Source organism: Scophthalmus maximus, chromosome 3 (genome assembly GCF_022379125.1).
Source record: "Scophthalmus maximus strain ysfricsl-2021 chromosome 3, ASM2237912v1, whole genome shotgun sequence".
Lineage (NCBI taxonomy): Eukaryota > Metazoa > Chordata > Actinopteri > Pleuronectiformes > Scophthalmidae > Scophthalmus > Scophthalmus maximus.
Window position 1 is genome coordinate 10,504,899 of NC_061517.1, and position 20,102 is coordinate 10,525,000.

Sequence of the window (20,102 nt, forward strand, 5' to 3'; positions counted from 1 at the left end):
TTTTGTCAATCTAATAAAATAGGATTATGTCATCTGTTAACCGTCAAATCTTCAGGCTGGAGCAAACGACAGAATGACTGACTGACGTCGCCATCGCAAAAAGCCATGCTAGAGATACAGAAAGAGAGAGACAGAGAGAGAGAGAGAAACTCAGGTGAGAGGGATGAAAGCGGCGCTGGTAAAAGGGGATCAGGGTTCACGGAGCTGGGTGAGAGGTAGGAGCACATCGTCTCCATATGTCTCTTTATACTCTGGAGGGCGGACTGAGGCCGAGGGGAGGGGAGGGGAGGGTGGAGAAAGACACACTGATGGAGACATAACAGCTGGGAGGTCAAAGTTGAGATTCACGTTCTCTTTTCTGCATGTGTGCGTGTGTGTTTGTGATAGTGCATCACCGTCATATCAGATTATTTTGATTTCAGCGAGTTCATCTAGAGGACAGTGTTGTATAGAAACCATCTTAAGGCCAATGGTGTCTGTAGTTATTACCTAAGCTTGGCCTGATGTGTTAGGTGTGATAATCGGTCATTGCTGTTGGTTCTCATGCTCTATTCTCCGCACAATGAGATTGCGCTGGTTAGTCTGTCTGCTTCTTTCAAAAAGTGTGCCTTGATTTGCACTGATGGTGTTCAAGTTAAGACTGAGAAGTACTGTACTGTAAACTACTTTGGATAGGAGTGTAACAAACGCTGACTGTAAGTATAGGCCTTGTCTGGAATATTTCCATAACTCAACCCCCATAAATCCCTTGATAAACCCATGGTAATCACTCTTACTGTTTTAATGATGAATTAATCTTGATTTAATGAAGAGATTAAGGATTATTGACAGGAAAAAAATAAATAGATTTTGTTCAGTGCATTTCAATGTATATTTCAGTTCATGATTTCTAATAAACAGAAAGATGCGTGCGCCTATCCCTAATTTCTTCAATGCTGCACATACAGTAACCACGAAACAAGAGCCATAAATCGGTCACGCGCCAACCCCCTGCGGTGTGTGCATGTCATGAACTCATGAGCTCCTGTCATTATGCAAACTTCAAATAAGTTTTAATTAAATAAGCAGATCACCTCACCACTAATCTTGACCTTAAAAAAGACAAGTTAACGCACAGACCAGGATCTAAATCACCACTGACAAATGACTTCCTTAACTGCTCTCATAAATCCAAGATAAAGAGTTGGGGACATCCCATTCACATGCAATCTTTCGGTCAAACTCTCATCACCCATTCCAATTAGCAGGCCTAACAATGTGAGCCACATTTCTCACTATACTGCCAAGATCAATATCCACTCATCTGCATTGATTATCGTTTTTCACAAGCCGTTGGCTCCAAAATAAATGCTCTATAAATCAGAGCTTTGTGACAGTGAGTTGTGAAAGAGGGCAGAGACACATGCATACTTCAAAGACAGACACACACACACACACCCAAACAAGGCCACACACACTTATAGCTATTTATGTGCAGACAGCCCCCCACATGCATCTTCCACATGCGCGCCCAACCTCTACACCACCGCCGGAGGAGCAGTCATCAAAAAAGCTGGTCTTATTAGGATTAGACATATTAATCATGCTCTGGCATGGCTATGCTAATGACTACAAAGCAGTCAAACACTCCAGCTCTCATCAATACTTCATCAATTGGAGGAGCCTAATGAATCCGCAAAGATGACAAGACGCATAAAGAATGGCTGACATGCTTTGTAATGGGGTGTATTTAAAGCGAGAACTGGAACTGCTTGTTTTTATAGCTCGAACAAATGTACACTATTTACAACATCAAGCAATTTATAGCCTTGTAAACTGACAAGACAACAAAAGTTAAATTGTATAATAAAAGCATGAGACACATTAGTGGCGATAATGTCCCGAAAAAGTCTGGAAACCCAGCCATTCTACCATCATTAAATTATGCATATCATTCAAAACAATCATACAATATTACTGAAGTAAAGCCAACGAGATTTTGTTTTATCTTTCTTCATTCATTCAGCCTGTGTTGGTGTTCGCTGATGTCTCATGGTTTTGCTCTAATCGATCAGTAACAGTAGTAAGAGAAGTACAATCTGAATCCTGCCTGCAAAGCTTTGATTTGTTGTCTATTGAATGAGTGCGACACCAGAGCTGTGCTAAAGTGCCCAACAAATCAGATGTGGGCAGAGATTCAGACATCATGGACGTGTCATCAAAGGAGGAGACAAAGGACGGATGTTCAACGGAAGTAAAAACAGTAGCAGCTGATTACCTGTGAGCATTTGTTCTGCTACTGAAAAAAGCCTTACAACAACACACCCACAACTGTCGACATGGTTCCATTGAAGAACCAGCCATTTTTTTGGTGCCAGCCCCGTACCAGATTTTATTTGTTCTGGACAGATCAAAGTTTGGCAGGCAAACTAGTACTGAGCCTGTTCCCTGCTGGTGGAAAAGGGCTCAGTGGTATATACGTTAGCTATAATGGCTCACTATATGGCTCCAACCTGGCTTTCCAATTGGTCACAAGAGTCTCACGTGCCAGCTGATGGCAGCAAACCAGTGCTGATGGGAAGTGGTTTTTAGAACAATTGGAACCGACTCAAAGAGTAGTGATAGGTGTTTTGGGGGGAAAACAGCTCCAGGGACTCAAACCACCAGTGGGCATCTTCATGGCAGATCCTTCATCAGATCTAATTTTGATTTGGAAAAATCAGCAGGTAACTTTTTCCAAGGTTATCGAATATTCATAGTCAAGCATTTTCACAATTTATTTCCCACTATTAACTAATGAATTCATTATGCACAGTCAATTATTTGTTTCTCAAGTGGTGCAGTCCATGAAGAAGTTATACAAGGCAGAGGTAGAGAGGTATTTCACTCCTATGTGACTGAATTAGCATTTTAATGAGCATAATGTTACGATAAAACACTTAGGTAAGTCCAAATGTAATGCATTTGACTGACTGACTCATTGCCAGAGGCGAACTACACAATAAGTAAAATATATATTTAATGCTTTTGGAATGGCTTTTTAAGCTGATGTTTTTTTACATGGTTTATTGAACATTTTCTACAGCATTTAGAGATGTTCAAGATGATATGTTAGACCCTTGGAATTTAGTCCCACGATTACACATTATCCAATATGAGAAAATGAAATCCAACAAACTTCGTAGCTCTACTGGGATCCCACACACAACGGAGTTACGTTTTCTTCACTTATTTTCTTTCTTTTGCCCCTTGACAATATACTACATGAAGTCTAGTAATGAAAAGCTGAGGTTTCTCTCTCACGAACACCACCTCTGCTTGGCTCCCCAACCACACGACACTTTATAAGATAAGAGATAAGATAAGATGCACCTTTATTCGTCCCACAATAGGGACATTTGGTCGTTACAGCAGCACAGTGGACAGAATATTGCAGATACAGGTTCAACCAAATATGACAAATGACCAAAGTTATTATCACTGGAATGATCCAAATCAATTTGTCTAACAACCTAGGTAGTAAAATCCCTCACAGGTCCAATTGCCTAAATGTCTGTGATTTAGCCAAAGCCTCACCAATGTGTGCCTGCCTGGCCCTCATCCACGGGATTTGAGCTAAGCTTTTCAGCCCCTGCTATAGAGTGAGCTCCGGGCTCGAAGGATGACTGTGTTGGTTTGTGGCTTGGTAAGTGATTAAACTTTTTTCCCCCCCTTCTGTCTGTCTGTTTATTTGTTTATTTGTCAGAAGGATTACGCAAAAATGTACTGAACAGATTTGCACTAAACTAGGTGGAAGGACGGGGGCACGGGTCAAGGAAGAATTTTGGATGTCCAGGTAAAGGTGCTGATCCACTATTTGATCACTTTCCTTTATATTATGTGACAGGGCATTTTATTACATTTTCGTCAATTTCTCAGGAAATATCGTATGAGTCTGGATGTAAAAAAATAAAAAATAAAAAAATCAGACATATCCAAGTTGTTTAGATCTATTTTTTTTTTAAGAGCAAGAAAGACTTGTATAGGGTTGTTTGGCCTTGGCGGAGGTATATACGCTCTACTGAGAGCCATTCTAGTTGTTCAGTTAGTCATGAAGAGCAGCACAGCCCTCGGGTCCGCTTTTTACTATCTTGTTCAACTTCGAAACAAAATGTGTCCCCTGCAATTCTGTCTCGCTGCAATCAGCTTTTGAGATAACTAGGAATTCAGATCTGTATTTCCTCTACCATTGCCCCCTACTGCAAGAATTTAATGTATGTTTGTATATATTTCTGTTACTTACCCTAATTTATGTAAACATGTTTAATTTCTGCTCAATGTGACAGTCTCTACTGCGTGGTGATTTCATATATGGTCACATTTCTCTCCTCTCCTCCGTTTCCCACACACAAGCGCACACACACACACACACACACACACACACACACACACACACACACACACACACACACACACACACACACACACACACACACACACACACACACACACACACACACACACACACACACACACACACACGGAGCAGAACAGAGCAGAGCAGAGGAGAAACGGGTTGACAACTCGTTACGTTAAGTGCAGTAAAAGCTTTCAAACAAGTGTCCAAAATCCCTCTAAAACCAGTGATGGACAGATGTCGACTACGGCCCGCAAGTCAGTCCTACATATCACCCTTTCTGGAACGCAAGCAAGGCAGTCGAACTCGGAGAGACACTGAAGATGCAATGTATAGACATCCTGTTGTGTGGTTTCTCTCTCCCTAATTTTCTCCCCCTCCTCTCTCAGCCCAGTCTGCGTTTCCCTTCTCTACCGACATACTGTTATCATTAAAGCAACTTGCATTTCGGAGAGAAGAAAGAAGAGAGCTTCTTCAAAAAGAACTATTCACCTGGTGATTCATTGCCCATTGTCGGAGGGGGATTATGGATTCTGATTGAGGCCGGATTACTGTCAGATAAACAAAACAATCAAAAAGCCACAGCGGGCAGGACATTGTGTATGTGGCAAAGGTAGGGCACACAACTAATGAACACAGACGTGTGCACACAACAACATAATCTGACATATACACCCACACATGCAGACACACAGACATAAACAGTGGGGCTAAAGCTCAGAAGTCAGCTGTAAATTAAACATGAAAGTGCAGATGATACGAGATTCACCATGGGCAGAACAAAGCGGAGCACATTCTCAACAGCACAAAAACGAAGCCCCGAGGCCCCGAGGCAGAAGGACAAGATATCAAGGAAAAACATCTCCTGTAGGAAATGGCTATTTAGTCACATGAGTATAAATTGCAGGAGAGCAAACTGGCAGGGTACTTTTTTCCACAGATTCCAGTGCAAGTTTGTGGAAGACAGAGTGTCGGATGAGATGTTGTGTAAATCTGAAATCACAGTCCATGCGTGAGCTGGGTGACCTTCAAAAAACACATCCACGGTCACAAAAACATCCATGCATATGAGGATACACAGTAATATCCATCTCTTTGTGTTCACGCATGCGCCAAATGCATGAAGACGGACATCGTCTATGTTTAAGGTCGGTCGGCGTGTATGTGATTTGGTGAGTGTGTGTTTATGACGTAAACTGAGAGCAGAATGTCAGGCAGGTTTACATTAGTCAGCAGATGCAGTGGGCCCCATCATTAGTCACTCTGACACCCACTTCTGGCCCCTGCTTTATTGACGAGGCCAAACTGAACATCGAACACAAAAACAGACACACACTCACACACACACACACATGCACATGCACCCTCCCCTTCCGCAATCCTACTGTAGAAGCAACAGGAGACTGGATCAGCGTCTCAGGTCTTCCTCCAGTGGGGGGAGGCAGCGACACAAGCTGCCGCACGTCAACAAAACCAACACGCTGCGGAGCAGGAAACGGCACACACACTCTTTTCCCTAAGGCAGCGGCTATTCATCTGTCCACAGACCAAACGATCGATCCGGTACCCAACATCTGCTCGGCACCAGATCTTCTGGGCAGGTTGTGAATGGCGGGGCCACAATGACATGGTGCCAAGTGTGTCACAGCAATGAGCTCAGAGACCATTTATGGCCTCCGTGACGCTGACATTTAGCAGGATGCCGCAATTTGTCAGCCTCTCAGTCTGAGTCACACATCCACAACAGGGGACACTCGTAAAACACATTACCATCAGGGCCTAATAGTGCCGCATCACAGAACTCGGCGTGTGAAGTGTGCACACAATTAATGATGTATGTGTGGTTCCCCTCACTACCACGGTTGGAAATATACGAGGAGGAAAAACAGGTCGGGAGACGTAAAAAATGGATGAACCAAACATACTCGACATGTTCCTCTTGTAAAAGTCAATAAAAGCCAGTTGATGAAATGGGGGAACATGGAAAAGAATAACAACAGCCCCGGGCTGCAGGTTTTTAATGCAAACATGTATGCCTTTTAAAATTGTGTGTTCATAACAATAATCATTTCTGCCTGTTATTTGAACTCAAGAGCATCAGAGCCTTTGTAACAAGAGGCACTTCATTTCCAAGGCCAGCAACTAGTGTAACTCACAGAAGGTGAGTGAAGGAGGAGGAGGGCTTTCAAAATGCTAAGTCACTGTTTCAGTTCCTTCTGAACTGAGAGAACATTCTACCAGACCGAGGGGCAAGTAAGAGATGGTAGTAATGATATGACCTATTTTTTTTTATCAATTTTTGTTTCACTGAAATGCTTTTAACTTCCCCCCTTTCAGCATTTCTACAATTCCCCTTTGTTTCTTTCTTTTTCACTCAGGTGATTTATAGAGGACAGGCAATGGTGCAGACATTACTTAGACAGAACAACTTAATGGCTGGTCTTTCCCCAGAAGAATAGCCTCAGTTATAAAAAACACAGTGCTGGACACAGGATACTGAAAACTGTTTCTTATCTTATGTGTAAAGTTTGTAAATGATGTCTTGGAAAGGGTGTCACAGACTTCCGAGGCAGTTGTAGGTTTTAGGGCCACAGCATCAGACACACATTTGGAGTTGAATCATAATCAAACATTTACTCCACTACAAATGCACACACACACACACACACACAAATACACACACACACACACACACACACACACACACACACACACACACACACACACACACACACACACACACACACACACACACACACACACACACGCAGCATTTGCAAGCAGATTAAAGAGGTGCGTGTGCTCTGTTCTTACCCGAGCGTTGTCATAGTAACAATGGTGTACCAAAAGGAGGCTGGGATACTGGTGAATTTGCTGGAGCTTGAACCCTTCTCTGCGTAGAACATAACTGTAGCAAAGATAATTATGGCCATAGTGAGGGAGAAGAGCAGGAAGCCCAGCTCGGAGGCACAGCTCTTCAGCGTGTAGCCCAGGATGCGAAGGCCCTGCGAGTGGCGGGAGAACTTAAAGATTCGGAACACGCGGAAAACGCGGAGTGTCACGAAGGCGCCGCTCACGTCCTCATTGTCAGTCATCACCAGGCCAATGTAGTAGGGCAAGATGGCCACCACGTCAATGATGCTCATGACGGACCTCATGAAGCGGTAGCGGCTGGGCGCAGCGAACAAGCGCATCAGGTACTCCACGGTGAAGATCATCACGCAGGCCGTGTCCATGCAGAAAAAGGCCACGGTGTAGCGCTCACCACATGGAACCTCCTTCTGGTTGGGCACCAGGCCGCAGGGGACCGTCTCCACCACATTGGTGATGACAGAGATAGCAATGAAGAATCCAGTGACGTAGTAGAAGACAAGGGCCATGGTGGAAGTGTGGGGGTTCTCAAAGGCCCGCCACATGGTCTCCCTGCAGGTCATGTTGGGCAGCTTAGCGTCCTTGTTGTCCTCCTGGTCATCCATCAGACGCTCTGCGTTCTCCCGCCTCCTGTCTTTGTACTCTTCGTAGCAGCAGTCGCCAATTATCTCTGGGATGATGCCAAAGAACGACAGCTCCTCATCATAAGAGGAGATGCACTCGTAGCGTGGGTAGTGGAGCTTGCCGGTGCGGTAGAAGTTGAGCACACTGCGGAAAACGTCGGGGTCCCGGTCGAAGAAGTACTCTTTGGTCTCCTCGTTGTAGAAGAACTCCTTCTCCGAGCTGCCCAGCAGGGTGTCTGGGTAGCGGTCCAGCGTGTTCCTCCAGGTCTGGAAGCGCCGTCCGCTGACATTAAGAATGATTAGCTCATCCTGCCGCTTGCTCTTCTCAGCGGGCGCCACTGGCATGGGCAAATTGGCCACGGGCATCCAGCCAATAGCTGCCGCCCGGGCGAAGGGGAGCCATGCCGCTACTCCCGCCGCCATGCTTTGTCCGGCTTGGGGCGTAGGGGGGGACAAATCCAGCACCTTCACTACCAGCTTGTCTTCAGCTCATTCACCATCTGAAAGGGGAAGAGATTGAGGGCGTGCGTGAGGAAAGGAAGCACAAGAGTGCTATTATGATCCTGTCAGTGGGGAGAGAGTGAGAGCAATGGACGAGAAAAACAGAAAGAAAAGGAGAATTTGAGATGTTTTGATGTTGAAGAAACAGAAAGAAACAAAAATGAACAACACAACTTATTCTAACAAGGCAGCCAAAGCTGAGACAGCAAGAAAAATAAAAGAAAGTATCTTACAAGAATAAAATTATACGTTGGGCTCAGAGTGAGAAACATTTACATATGGCTCAATACAAAATGTATTTCTATTCAACATTGCAAGCTTCAATGTGATTGTACTGCGATTTTTCCCCCCAAAAAAGCATCATCTTCCCTACATGATGACTGAAAGGCTTTTCTCTCTCAGGTAAAGAGCAGACCTCGGCTCACAGCAAATTTACAGTTAAAAGAAAATAACTGTAGGCAGGGGAGAGAAGAAACATGCCTTACAACAGTCCTACTGCTGGCGGATTTTAGGTTTTTTGTTAAGTTCTTTTCTATAAATAGGCAAATTGACGAGGATAATCTTCTTAAAGAGGGCGACACAACAAGAGATCCAAAAAAACCTGTTGAGTTCCGACGACGCAACTGCAGATGCGCCTTCGTAGAAGTCGCATGACACAAGCTTGTTGTTATTCCAATTTCTATGTACTTACATTCATGCCGATTCTGAAAAAGGATTTTTTTTTTTTGGCATTATTCCTTTAGATGGCAAAATTGACAACAACGATACAAAGCGATACAACGAGCCGGACAGCTTGGTCACTACATGCAGCTCATATTAGTTTATATATACATATATGTGTATATGTATATATATTTATCTTATCCATTCCGTCAACTCACCGAATCCAAAATTCTCCATCCAAGAAAAAAAACCCTACAAAACCGTCGGCCTCCTTCCAGAGCAGTTAAGTTACAGGTCGGGGGGGTGGGGGGGGGGCTTGGGTATCTCTGACAGCGTGTCTGGGAAAGAATGAGAGTGGAAACGAAAACCAGGACAGAAGTTATTTGACGAGGAGGAGAGTCACGTCGGACGAGACGCTTCTACAGGGGGCGACGGCGGAAAAGTGCCGGAGCCGGTCGAACGTACCACAGCCGCCTCGAGTCCGTTCCCATTACGCGCGAGCGGCAGATGACGCGAGGGCGCAGCGCCGCGAAGACCGTCTCACCTCGGCGTCTGAGGGATGAGTGGTGGTGGGGAGCGACGGAGAGGAGGAGGAGGAGGAGCGCCGTCTCTCCCTCTCTCTCTCTCCCTCTCCCTCCCTCTCTCTCCCCCTCTCTCTCTGCGCAGGTCGGATTGTGAACCAAAACTGCATTCAATGGGAAACCTCGATGACTCGCAACGGCGCGCAAGAAACAGTGTTATTCATTGAAGGGGGAGAAGAAGAAAAATTCAAAGAAATGCTCCGTTTCCTCTCATCGGATCCCAAATGAATATAGTGCTACTACATGTGGCATCTGCTGCTCTGTGCAAACAATATTGTTTCAGCAAAAGCAAATTGGCAACTGCTGCCAACTGAGTTATCCACAGGGTACGTTTTTCCCCCGCAGGGGCGTAGCCAAAACAAAACCAGGAGCCCCTCAAACAAGGGGGCCCCCCGTTGTTGGCCACTTGGAGGCAGTGGAAACCAGCTTCGTCCGCTCCAAAAATTGATGTAGTACACTTGTCAGCAAATATACATATATTCAGTATTTACACATGTTGCATACTATCATTGCTCTAGAGTAGTTTCTCTGTCGATGTGGCAAATGTAAGTCCAACATCCACTCTCTTTTCGCTCTGATGTTAGTCTCTTGAGGGAAATAGTGGGGCTCTTTGGCTACTTAATGCTCCACTTCCATCACCAGCCGACCGCTAACTTTGCCTGTGTGCAATGTGGTGCTGGGCAAGTAGTGCCCAGGGGGTCAAAAATTGTATATGAACAGTGAATCACCCAAACACTGAGCTGGCACTGTATGTTCACTTGTATAAATATAGTTTATTTACATTAATCAAATTTGAGTGATAAAACTTGTCTGCCATACAGAGTAGAGGTCTCCGAGGGTCCAAAACCCAAAATTGACCAGTGGAATATCTGCCCAAACCCCAATCTGTGTAAATCAATTTCAATAGAAGAGAGACTGAATCCCAGCCAATCCAAAATGCAGTAAACCTAAAAAGAGAACATTGACAACACCTAACATGAAGCAACAACTGAAAATATCCGCAATTTAACAATAATGTGCCAGGAACAAATGCCAAAGAATCTAATTTCAACTTGTTCGGGTATCTCAAAGACTCGTGGGAGTTTTCACTTCCTTTTTCCCAACTGGGAGATACAGCAAATAGACAGAAGATATTATTCCTTCCCAATTTATTATCTGTGAGACAAATTCCAAATGATATCATCATTTAATCATGAAAAAAACATTCAAATGGGCTATTGATTGTGAAAGAATTTCCCCCATGGTTATTGCACGAGCAGAGCTCATAGGGAGTACATTCGTATCCATTTGGATCCGCTCAGGTATTCAATATACTCACACACAGAAACAACTTGTGGCAGAAAACCAATACACGATCCGACCGTACTCTATTAGACTGAGTGTATTTGGACTTGGTCCTACTCCGGTCGCAGGCTTGGTCTCGGTTCCCCTGAACCAAATGGACCTCTCACTCTATAGGGACCCATTGGATCCAAGAGACACACAGGAAAATATTACCTTAGACAGAAATTATTAAGAGACCAGAGAGAAACCATCTACAACAAAAACAAAAGATCAGTTGGCAGAGATTGAGTTACAGTTATATCTCAGTCATTTTTTTTTGTTTGCATTCTTTTTGGGGCGCCGGGTTTCTACAGAGTCTGGTAATCATCTCTACGTGTAAGTTTATTCATGAAAGCAAAGCAAAACAAACGGGCTCTGGTGGAAAAAGCTCTCAGAGCAATCGCCATCTGTACAGCAAGTACATTGCTGTGAAGGCTCACTCAGCCTCTTTCACACCACGAGATACTGTAAAGTTACTGTATTCCCTAACTCCTGCAAGAAAGTCATATAGATTGTTATTGTATGTGCGTAGTTCCTTTTATGCTGATTGATGAACACAAGTCAATCCAGTTTGACCTTTTCAGTGCTTTACTGAATTATGTCAATCAAGCTTGCGATATGTGGAAATGCCATTCATGCTATAGCTCATAACTCTGGGGAGAATAATTTTTGGGAGAGCGCGGCCATTTGCATTCAGACTCAGGCGGCGTCCCCACATTATTCAATGCTTTGAAGAACAATATATGGCTCTAATTGAGTCAATAGGGATCCTATCCCTCTGATACGTGCATTCAACCTGAATACCAATGGAGTCAGCTCACACACACAGACTGCAGCACATAACGCTCACGTCATAACGGTTAAGGGCAGACATGTGCACACTTGCTAGTGATTGTTATGTGGACATACAGACCCCACAAACCACCATCTCAGGGTTCGATTCAGCTGTTTACCATACAAACGGGGGGGGGGGGGGGGGGGGGGGGGGGGGGGGGCAACCAGGCCACAACATACCTTTTCATACCAGTAGTAATTGTAAATCTCTCCTAATTTCTGGATCGGTATGGCCTCATGATTTTGAGCAGTATGTCTTTCCCTCTATTTGAAAGTCTCTCTCCAGCATCTCGCCGCACTCTAACCCTAACCCACGGATATCTTCACCTTCCTGCACTCCTTCCTGGCTGAATAAGTAGGATTATTCCTTTGAACTCACGGGAAACCGAGGGAATGTATGAAATGGGCAGTTTATGGGGAAATGTCTAAATATGACTTGTATGATAATCTTCAAAGGTTTCTTACCATTAACTCACACACTCCAGTGACAAGGCAGAATCCTTTATGTTGAATCCCTGTCTCAAACTTCTCAGACCCACTGGAGATCTTGAGAACCCTGCACCTAGATTGACAGAAAGGAAGATATGTGATATAAAAAGCAGAAAAGGATTAAAACGCCTCATTATTTTGTTTCATGGTTTGCTGTAAATATTAAAAATGACCATGTCTGTGAAAGCTTTCTTCCTTGCAAAACAAGTTTTTTAAGAGCTATTCCATCTTGCGCCCTCACTCCTCAGCGTCACACACGTTGACCAAGGTGATTAGTGAGACAAGATACGATAAATCACAGTGTAATTTGTTCCTGTACTTGCCGCTGCCATCTCTTAACGCAGAAAGGGACTGTTCAAGTTATTTTCTAATGCAGCAGCACCATTTTCACATGCATCTGCACACTATGTGTATTATACTGCATGCAATATCATAACTGGTCTCAGATCTGTGAAAGCTGAGTCGAAGGCAGCTCGACAAGCGCACACTGTAGCCACGGTATAGCAATCGAAGATCTGAGGAATATCCATGAAGCGGATGAGCGGACGTAAAAAAAAAATTGCTACTCACCCCTGCACACGCACGCTGCACAGGGACTAGCATTTTCAACCTTGTGAGCCATTCCAATAATTCAAATGTCAGTGATGAATAATGTCACAAGGTGGGTTGAATTTCATGGTCAGTTGCCCTCTGTAATTATCTGAAGACACGGTGCTGTTATTAAAACTCTAAATCCTCCCTGTCTGATGGTGCTTGAAGTTACAGCCAGCAGTCAGTTGGCTTAGGACGCACTTTGTAGCTTTTTATGTTGTAGCCTATCCGTATGAACCAAAGTTTAAAAACTGTGGGAAAAACAGCTGACTAATTCAGAAAGATTGTATGTCTGTTTCCTTTTTTTCTTTTACAGGACAGTCTCAGGACAAAGAGACGCATAATGCCGTTCTCAACCCGATGCAGTTTGTATGTCTTGGTGTCTCGGAGCAACTCTTACCCTCCTCCCTGACAGATGTGACTTAAAGTGTCCTCGGTGGCCCCAAACAGCACAGTTTACTGAGAGAAACGCTGAGGTAAAGGTGACAATTAATTTCCCTCCTCTATATCGCTCTCACTGCCGTTGCCTTGATACCTCTGCTAACTGCTGACTGCTGATGGCCACCTCGTAGCTGGCAGACACACACACACACACACACACAGGCGCGCGCGCACACACAGACATTCAAAATCACCATTACCCATTTCCCTTGTATGCATTCCCCACAAACTGCATCCTTATTTTTTTTCTAATCCCCATTAGGTATCTGAAATCATCCTTTGGGGATTTAGTCTCAGGCTGAGGTGGAGTTTATCCTTGGTGTGCCAAACACTGACTTGGCAGCCCCTTTGTCTACTGTTCAGGGCGGCAGTCGGGCCCGCGGAGGGGAGGAAGGGTGCTCATGGACGCGCTTTTGGCCGCAATCCAGCACACGGAGAGACTAAGACAGCAGATCCCGCAACCACTCCAACCCTGTTAAATGTCACGCTTCGTCTACCGATGCCCAAACCGAGTTGCCTCTGACCAAGGGACCAGGGGAGCAGTGCTGTCGGAGGAGGCTCTGTATACTTATGTACCTTAAATCAACTTTTGATTTGATTGTATCGTGCTCATTTCAACGAACAGAGCAAAACTGCACAGTTTTCCCTTGTCATGCAAGTATGGTGGCTTGGAGTTGAACATTTTTTGGCAGCTCGAATGTAAATCTTATGACTGTGCCAATAAAAGGAAATCATGACACTACAAATTTAGATTTAATTCCAATTCCACTGGGCTCAGGTCTATATTACGTAAGAGCTAATACTGAGTTTGCAATGAGAAAATGTTGGTGCCCTAGACAAGATTTTTGATTGACACCGCCCCCCCCCCACCATCAACTCGTGACTGTGTATTTTTTTGTAATAAAAAGTCTGTTTTTGTTGATAATTGAGTTTGTGTCAAAAATGATTAACAATAATATGTTATTGGCAAATTCCGCTGCAACAGAAAATAAAAGTGACACTATTGCACAGTCGCCATGAGAGGGTGCAATTCCTCTGAAAAGAATCCCCCCCCCCCCCCACCTGCAGTTTTGCGCCCTAGGCGACCACCTATGCCATAGGGCCGCCCCTGTTCACCCGCAGACAGGGACGCTGGGAGAAAAGCCCGGCGTCTCACCTCTGACTTTTTACTCCCAATTTTCTCTTTCATCACTCTGCTCCTCGGGCCAGAGTAGTCAGAGGTGTAAAGAGGTTGTTGATATTCTAGACATATACTGACTCTCCAAGAAAAAAATCTTGCACCAACACACATCCGACCTCCCTGAAAACAAAAGCAGAGCATTCGGCAGCACATTGTAAGGAACGAGGTTGTCTGTATTCTTTCATTGCAGAAACCTCTATATTCATTAATGATACTGTTTATTATAGCTTAATACCAATAAAAAGTAATGTTGAATTTCTCTCACCTGTAAACCATATCTTTTTTAGCATCGCTAATTTTTGCTTGTCCTTTTTAATCCCTTTTCTGTCACTTATGTTGATAAAGTGGTCTTTTTTGAAGGCCACTCAATTGAAACCAGCCAGTTTAATAATCTACAACAAGGACAGGTTTGTGCATCCTCCATGCCAGAAAATTAATTATAGCAAAATGTCTTGTTGATAAACAGGGCAGGAGACTGGGTGGTGGCTTCATTTTTCTTACTCTGTCAGTGCCTCAAGAGACTAATGGGATTTCTTTTGTTTGTGTTTTACTTTTAATTTACACTTTGCCTTTAACTTTGGAGATAAATGCTGACATGGTGAAAGAGAGCATCTTTAATTGATTTTGAAGTGTTGCTCACAGAGCCTTATGTGACATCCTATTAGAGTTGCAATGAATGTATTACAATGCGAGCAGAACATGATTCAAAATACATTATGGGTATGGCTGTAGGTCTCTGTAAGAACATAATCTCATCCCCAAAGACCTGCACTGGATATACATCCTTTTTCGCTCTCTTATGACACGACATACAGTGAAGTATCTAAAGGAAAAAGCAGGAAATGGGTTCATTCCATCTTTTGTCCAATCCCTTTCGCAGATCTGGGCAACAGTGACAACAGGCCAATCACACGTGCTAAGATCTCCTCATCCCCAAACAGTCAGGTAGTCAGGTTAATGCCACTATACAGCTGGGAGATGTAGTCCCTCTATTACCTTGAGTCTCCTCCCACTTAGCTGTGATTGATATTGGCTGAAAGGGAGGCACAGAGGGGTGTTCCCTCCAGGTGTGAGCACCATGTTAAGAACTTGGGCTCAACGTTTTACAAACCACAATGTCTGCAACGCTGCAGCTGGTGCACGGGATCCCTGAAAAAACAATTACAAGAAAAGTTACTACCTCCTCCAAATGTCAGCTGGATGGGACAATCCCCCTTCATCTGGAAGAAATATGGAGATGATCTCCGTCCCCGACTGCATGAAAACCTACCCGCTCATAACTCTACATAGTGAACCTAATAAAGTCCTTGAATGTGAAACAGGCCACTGAAGCAGAACCCCCCGGGAGGAAATAGGTGCACAAGGCGCTTCCTTGATAAGCAACGTTATGTTGTTGAACCTCTCCTGAACCGTAACTCTGAATTGCCATGGGGGTGACACAAATCCATGGCTGAATTTACAGACAGGGGTCTCCTGGGCTGGATGGCACTGCGATAATAGAACATAAACAAATCAGGAGTCACACAAAAAATAAAAAAAACCTGCAAAGGTTAATGTGCAGTAAAAATGACAGACATGTTTGTGCTATTAGAGTAAAACATGTGAAATGTTTCTCTATGCATTTTAAATATTTACGGGTGCATATCATCACTTTCTGACAGGGGATGTTGTTCAGGACCGTGTCTCCCTCAGAGAAATGTACTCGTGGGGCCGAGTAGTGGTCTACCTGTCATGGCCCTCCCACCACATCTACAATGACCAGACACACTTTTCCTTTAATCACTCACAGTCAGTGTTAACCTTTTTCAAAGCAACACATATATGATAGCATACTTTACTTTACAAGGCCAGGAATTAAATACAAGGGATTTTTTTTCTTCTAATTTCAATGTTGACACCTCTTTCATAAACCATTGATGCAGATGCTATGGTCGGCTTAACAGATATATAATTTAAAAGTGTTAAAGGTTTACACCCCTCGAGTAGTGCTGACATTAATACAGGAGCTCTGACTTTTGGCTTCAGTGTTTACGACGAAATTACAATATCTACAGTCTAAGTAAATATTTGATAGTACAACAACAACTAAAACCTGGGGAATGACCATTAACTGTGCTTTATTTTTCCAGCCAATCCTGCTGTGTGGCTCCAAGGGTGGCAATATGTGTCCAAGGCTCAATCCATACAGCTACGTTTGAGTCTTAAAAACAGCGTCATAAAACTACTACGATGGCATTTCACAAAATCAAAATGAAGGCACAAAGGTTAAAGCACAAAATGCAGCATGTCGATGCTTGTGATGATTCCCTATTTACATCAACGCAATTTCGTTCAACTGTCCAAATACTTGCCGTGTTATTACTGTGACTACACAACAGTAAAAAAGTCTGAGTTACCACAAAAAGTGCAATTTGTTGGTATAAATCTCAGAATCAGATTAATCCTCAAATAGCCACCAAACAGGGGGATAAACAGCTTAACTGCATGATGCCTCTCATCCTGCAGGGCCACATGTTCACTTCTTGCACCAAAAGTGTGATAATAAAATAAAAGCACTAAGGCATCCAGTTTCCTTTTTACATTTTCAAAATAACAGACAGTGTCTGGTAGATGTGGTGATGGATGAAGGTACATGTATAACCTCAGTTTGGGGTTGCCATAAATATTTTTTTTTACTGATGGGTGACAAATTGAGACATTTTACAGATAAAAAAAACAAAAAACGAATCAGTTCTCGCTGGCAGACAAACTGTGTAGCAGCACCACTACCTCATCTCAGTTTTAATGTAGTCATGGGATTATCATTGACACCACCACATTCAACACAAACAAACGTGTACACACAAGGATTTAATCCTTTCAGTGAGACAAAACTTTAAATGAGTCCAAGGTGAAAAGAGCTTCACGTTTCTTCACTCTTCTCCCTTTCTTGTCTCTGTGACTCATCTCTTCTAAGTGAGATTAATAGAGCGTTCAATTCTCATTCCGCTGGCTCCTGTGCATCCAATTACCCAACATGCACAATCAAAGTAAATATCAAGGACCACACAAATCACTTTGCAGATGTTTGGTCAGGGAAATATGTCACACAAAGCGGGACATACATGATCGTGTCTTTGACAGACAAGTTTCTGTCTAATTAAACGGAACACTTTTCAAGGGTGTTTGTATTTGTTGTCATCTGTATTAGGAGTTTGGAATCTTCTTGGATAATGACTTAGTACCTGGAGCTCCACTGCATCCTACTAGAGATGATGAGAAGTAATCGTTGAAGGTTAATAAAGGTGCACAGCACTAATCAGGGCAGGTCCGTGGGATGCCTCCTGGCCTTTGATTAACAAAGTCGTCTAAGAGAGGAGGATAAAACTCAAGTCCTGCAGGCAGACTACATATATTTTCACATGACTTGTGACAATTTTCACACCTAGGCCTACAGTACATTGTTCAGTATGTTCCTAGCTGTCTTTTAGACTTTGGAACCCTGTGTTCCTTATCTCTTCAAAACAGGGAAAGGCAAGTTGAGTTCCGACAAGGGGATGATGATGGACAGATAAAAAAAAGTTATTTTCCCTTAGATTTTCACTACGTCTGCCTCACTCGGGGGGGTTTTACTGTATATTTTATACTGTCTCCAATCAACCCTTTCAAAGACCCGAGGGTCGTCAAATGACGTTATCAAGGTTGGAGCTTCTTCCTTCCACTTCTGGTCCGCGTTTCCACTTCTCACTTCCATCTCCAGTTCACTGGGCATTGAGCAGGGGGTGGGGGATGGGGGGCGGGGGCCTGAGCATTCAAGACACAGCAAGAAAATGAAGGAAAGAAAAATAGTAACTGCCGCCACGACCTCTGTCAAGACTTGTGAGTGCAAGAGCACATTTCAGATGATGCACATTGAAGATGGGACGAAGATGCACATCCGTGTGTGTGACACACACACTCACACACACACACACACACTTTTTGCCACTTGGAAGGCAGCCACTCAAGTCTGGCTATGTGACGAGTGACTTTGACGAGATCAAATGTAACTCAGGGAGAGCTGGCTGTCCTTCTGTAGCAGAGGACAGACACTGATGACTTTCCAGGATAGCAGCAGACAGAGTAATGGTCTGAGGTGATGGTGAGACGCCTGGTGCTAATCACACCATCACTTCTAGGTGGGGAGACAGAGAAGGGGCCCCGATGCTTATGCAGTATCCATGGCAACTGTGGCCCGAAGGACATCTGAATTTTTGTGTATGTAACACACGAGTCTGGTGTAAATTGTGGGCATGAATTCATTTGTGTCTGCAAGTGTGGGCCATTCTATACTTGTACGTTTTTGTGCTTGTGCTACATAGAGTGCACTCGAATTAACTATTCAAATGTGTGTGTGTGTGTGTGTGTGTTGTTTGTGTGTGTCTGTGCGCTGTAAACAATCCCGTTGAATTTAAATTCTCAGATTGTGCTTTGACATTGCCCCTCTCTCTATGCATATGCATTACTCATTATATTCTAAACAAAGCTAACACGGTGAAACGTAACCCTGTCACGAGTGATCCGTGGACTAATGAATACATTACAGTTGGATCCAAGTGGGAATACTGGCCGCGGGAATATTATTCTATTTTCGTATAAGCATTCAGAGTCATTTTTTTACACTTAAATGGAGAGGACAATGTCAATATCAGAATCCATCAATCAATGTCCACTGTGCCCTCTCTGAAGATGTGAACTCAATGCGCCTTTTCCTGGCAAAGAAAAAGCTTTGCTCGCTCACGGTTTTACTTTCCATGTACAGTAGATAGATAGATAGATAGATAGATAGGACGCTCTTGCATGTGAGCCAGTTCTTCTTGTGTCTGGCCAACTTGGTGGCATGTGTCCTGTCTGCGGATTGGCTGAGGACTTTCTCAGGTGTGTTCAGGTCACTGTGGTTCAGTGGGAAACGCCACTTTTTGTAGCCCCACTTTGCAGGCACAATTGTTGGGCTCAAGCCTGGAGAAGAAGTGATGCTGGTTCCATTTTAACATGGCTGTCTGCTCTAGAAGAAGAAAAAGCGCGCGGAGGGTCACCAGCTGCTCCGCGTGTAAGAAGGTTGCAACGACCTCAAATGTGGTGTCAATAAAAGTGTTTAAACCCTCATACCACGAGAATGTGATTGATCAGAGGCTGGATCAATCGTTCAAGAGCACGAGGGATATTGGACGATGGGGCAAGCAACAGCGTATTTAAAATCGGTTTCTACTAATGTGAATTTAGCGTTCAAGGTAAAAGGAACATTCCAGCAATCTCATCAGAGACACCTGGTTCAATATCCTATTGATGCCGCATCACTTAACTTACCATGTACACTTTCTTCTCTGCAGTAACTCCCTCATACAAATAAACATTTCCCGCCATTCCTGCTGCAAAATCCCCCGAGGTTCAGATCTGTGCATGGAGCGCATCCTAATCCCCATATCCTACAGCTAATATACTTTATCACATCCTTGCATGATAGCAATTAGAGCAGGTTGTATCAAACTTTGCCGACAGGAGCATCGGGGATTTGGAGGGGTCTAATTAAGAGAACAGAGTAAACTGCCCGTGGCCCAACCAGTGCACGAGCTCAGCCCTCGCTCTCTCTCATTGGGTTCATTTTCATTATC

General features: G+C 43.9%; 1 protein-coding gene across 10 annotated transcripts in view; it reads right to left on the reverse strand.

Annotated features, from left to right (window-relative positions):
* The window catches only part of kcnd3 (potassium voltage-gated channel, Shal-related subfamily, member 3), a 162,565-nt gene that overhangs the window by 79,415 nt on the left and 63,048 nt on the right, over positions 1 to 20,102 (reverse strand). For 5 of the 10 annotated variants that reach the window (XM_047331219.1, XM_047331211.1, XM_035646053.2 and 2 more), the window contains 2 exons: positions 12,237 to 12,333; positions 7,190 to 8,369 (listed from right to left, as the gene is read on the reverse strand). In XM_047331219.1, the coding sequence (XP_047187175.1) occupies positions 7,190 to 8,292 (1,103 nt within the window). In that variant the 5' untranslated portion in view covers positions 8,293 to 8,369; positions 12,237 to 12,333. Of the gene's footprint in view, positions 1 to 7,189; positions 8,433 to 9,251; positions 9,626 to 12,236; positions 12,334 to 20,102 lie in introns of those variants that run through there. The other 5 variants (XM_047331214.1, XM_047331215.1, XM_047331218.1 and 2 more) reach the window with 4 other exon arrangements.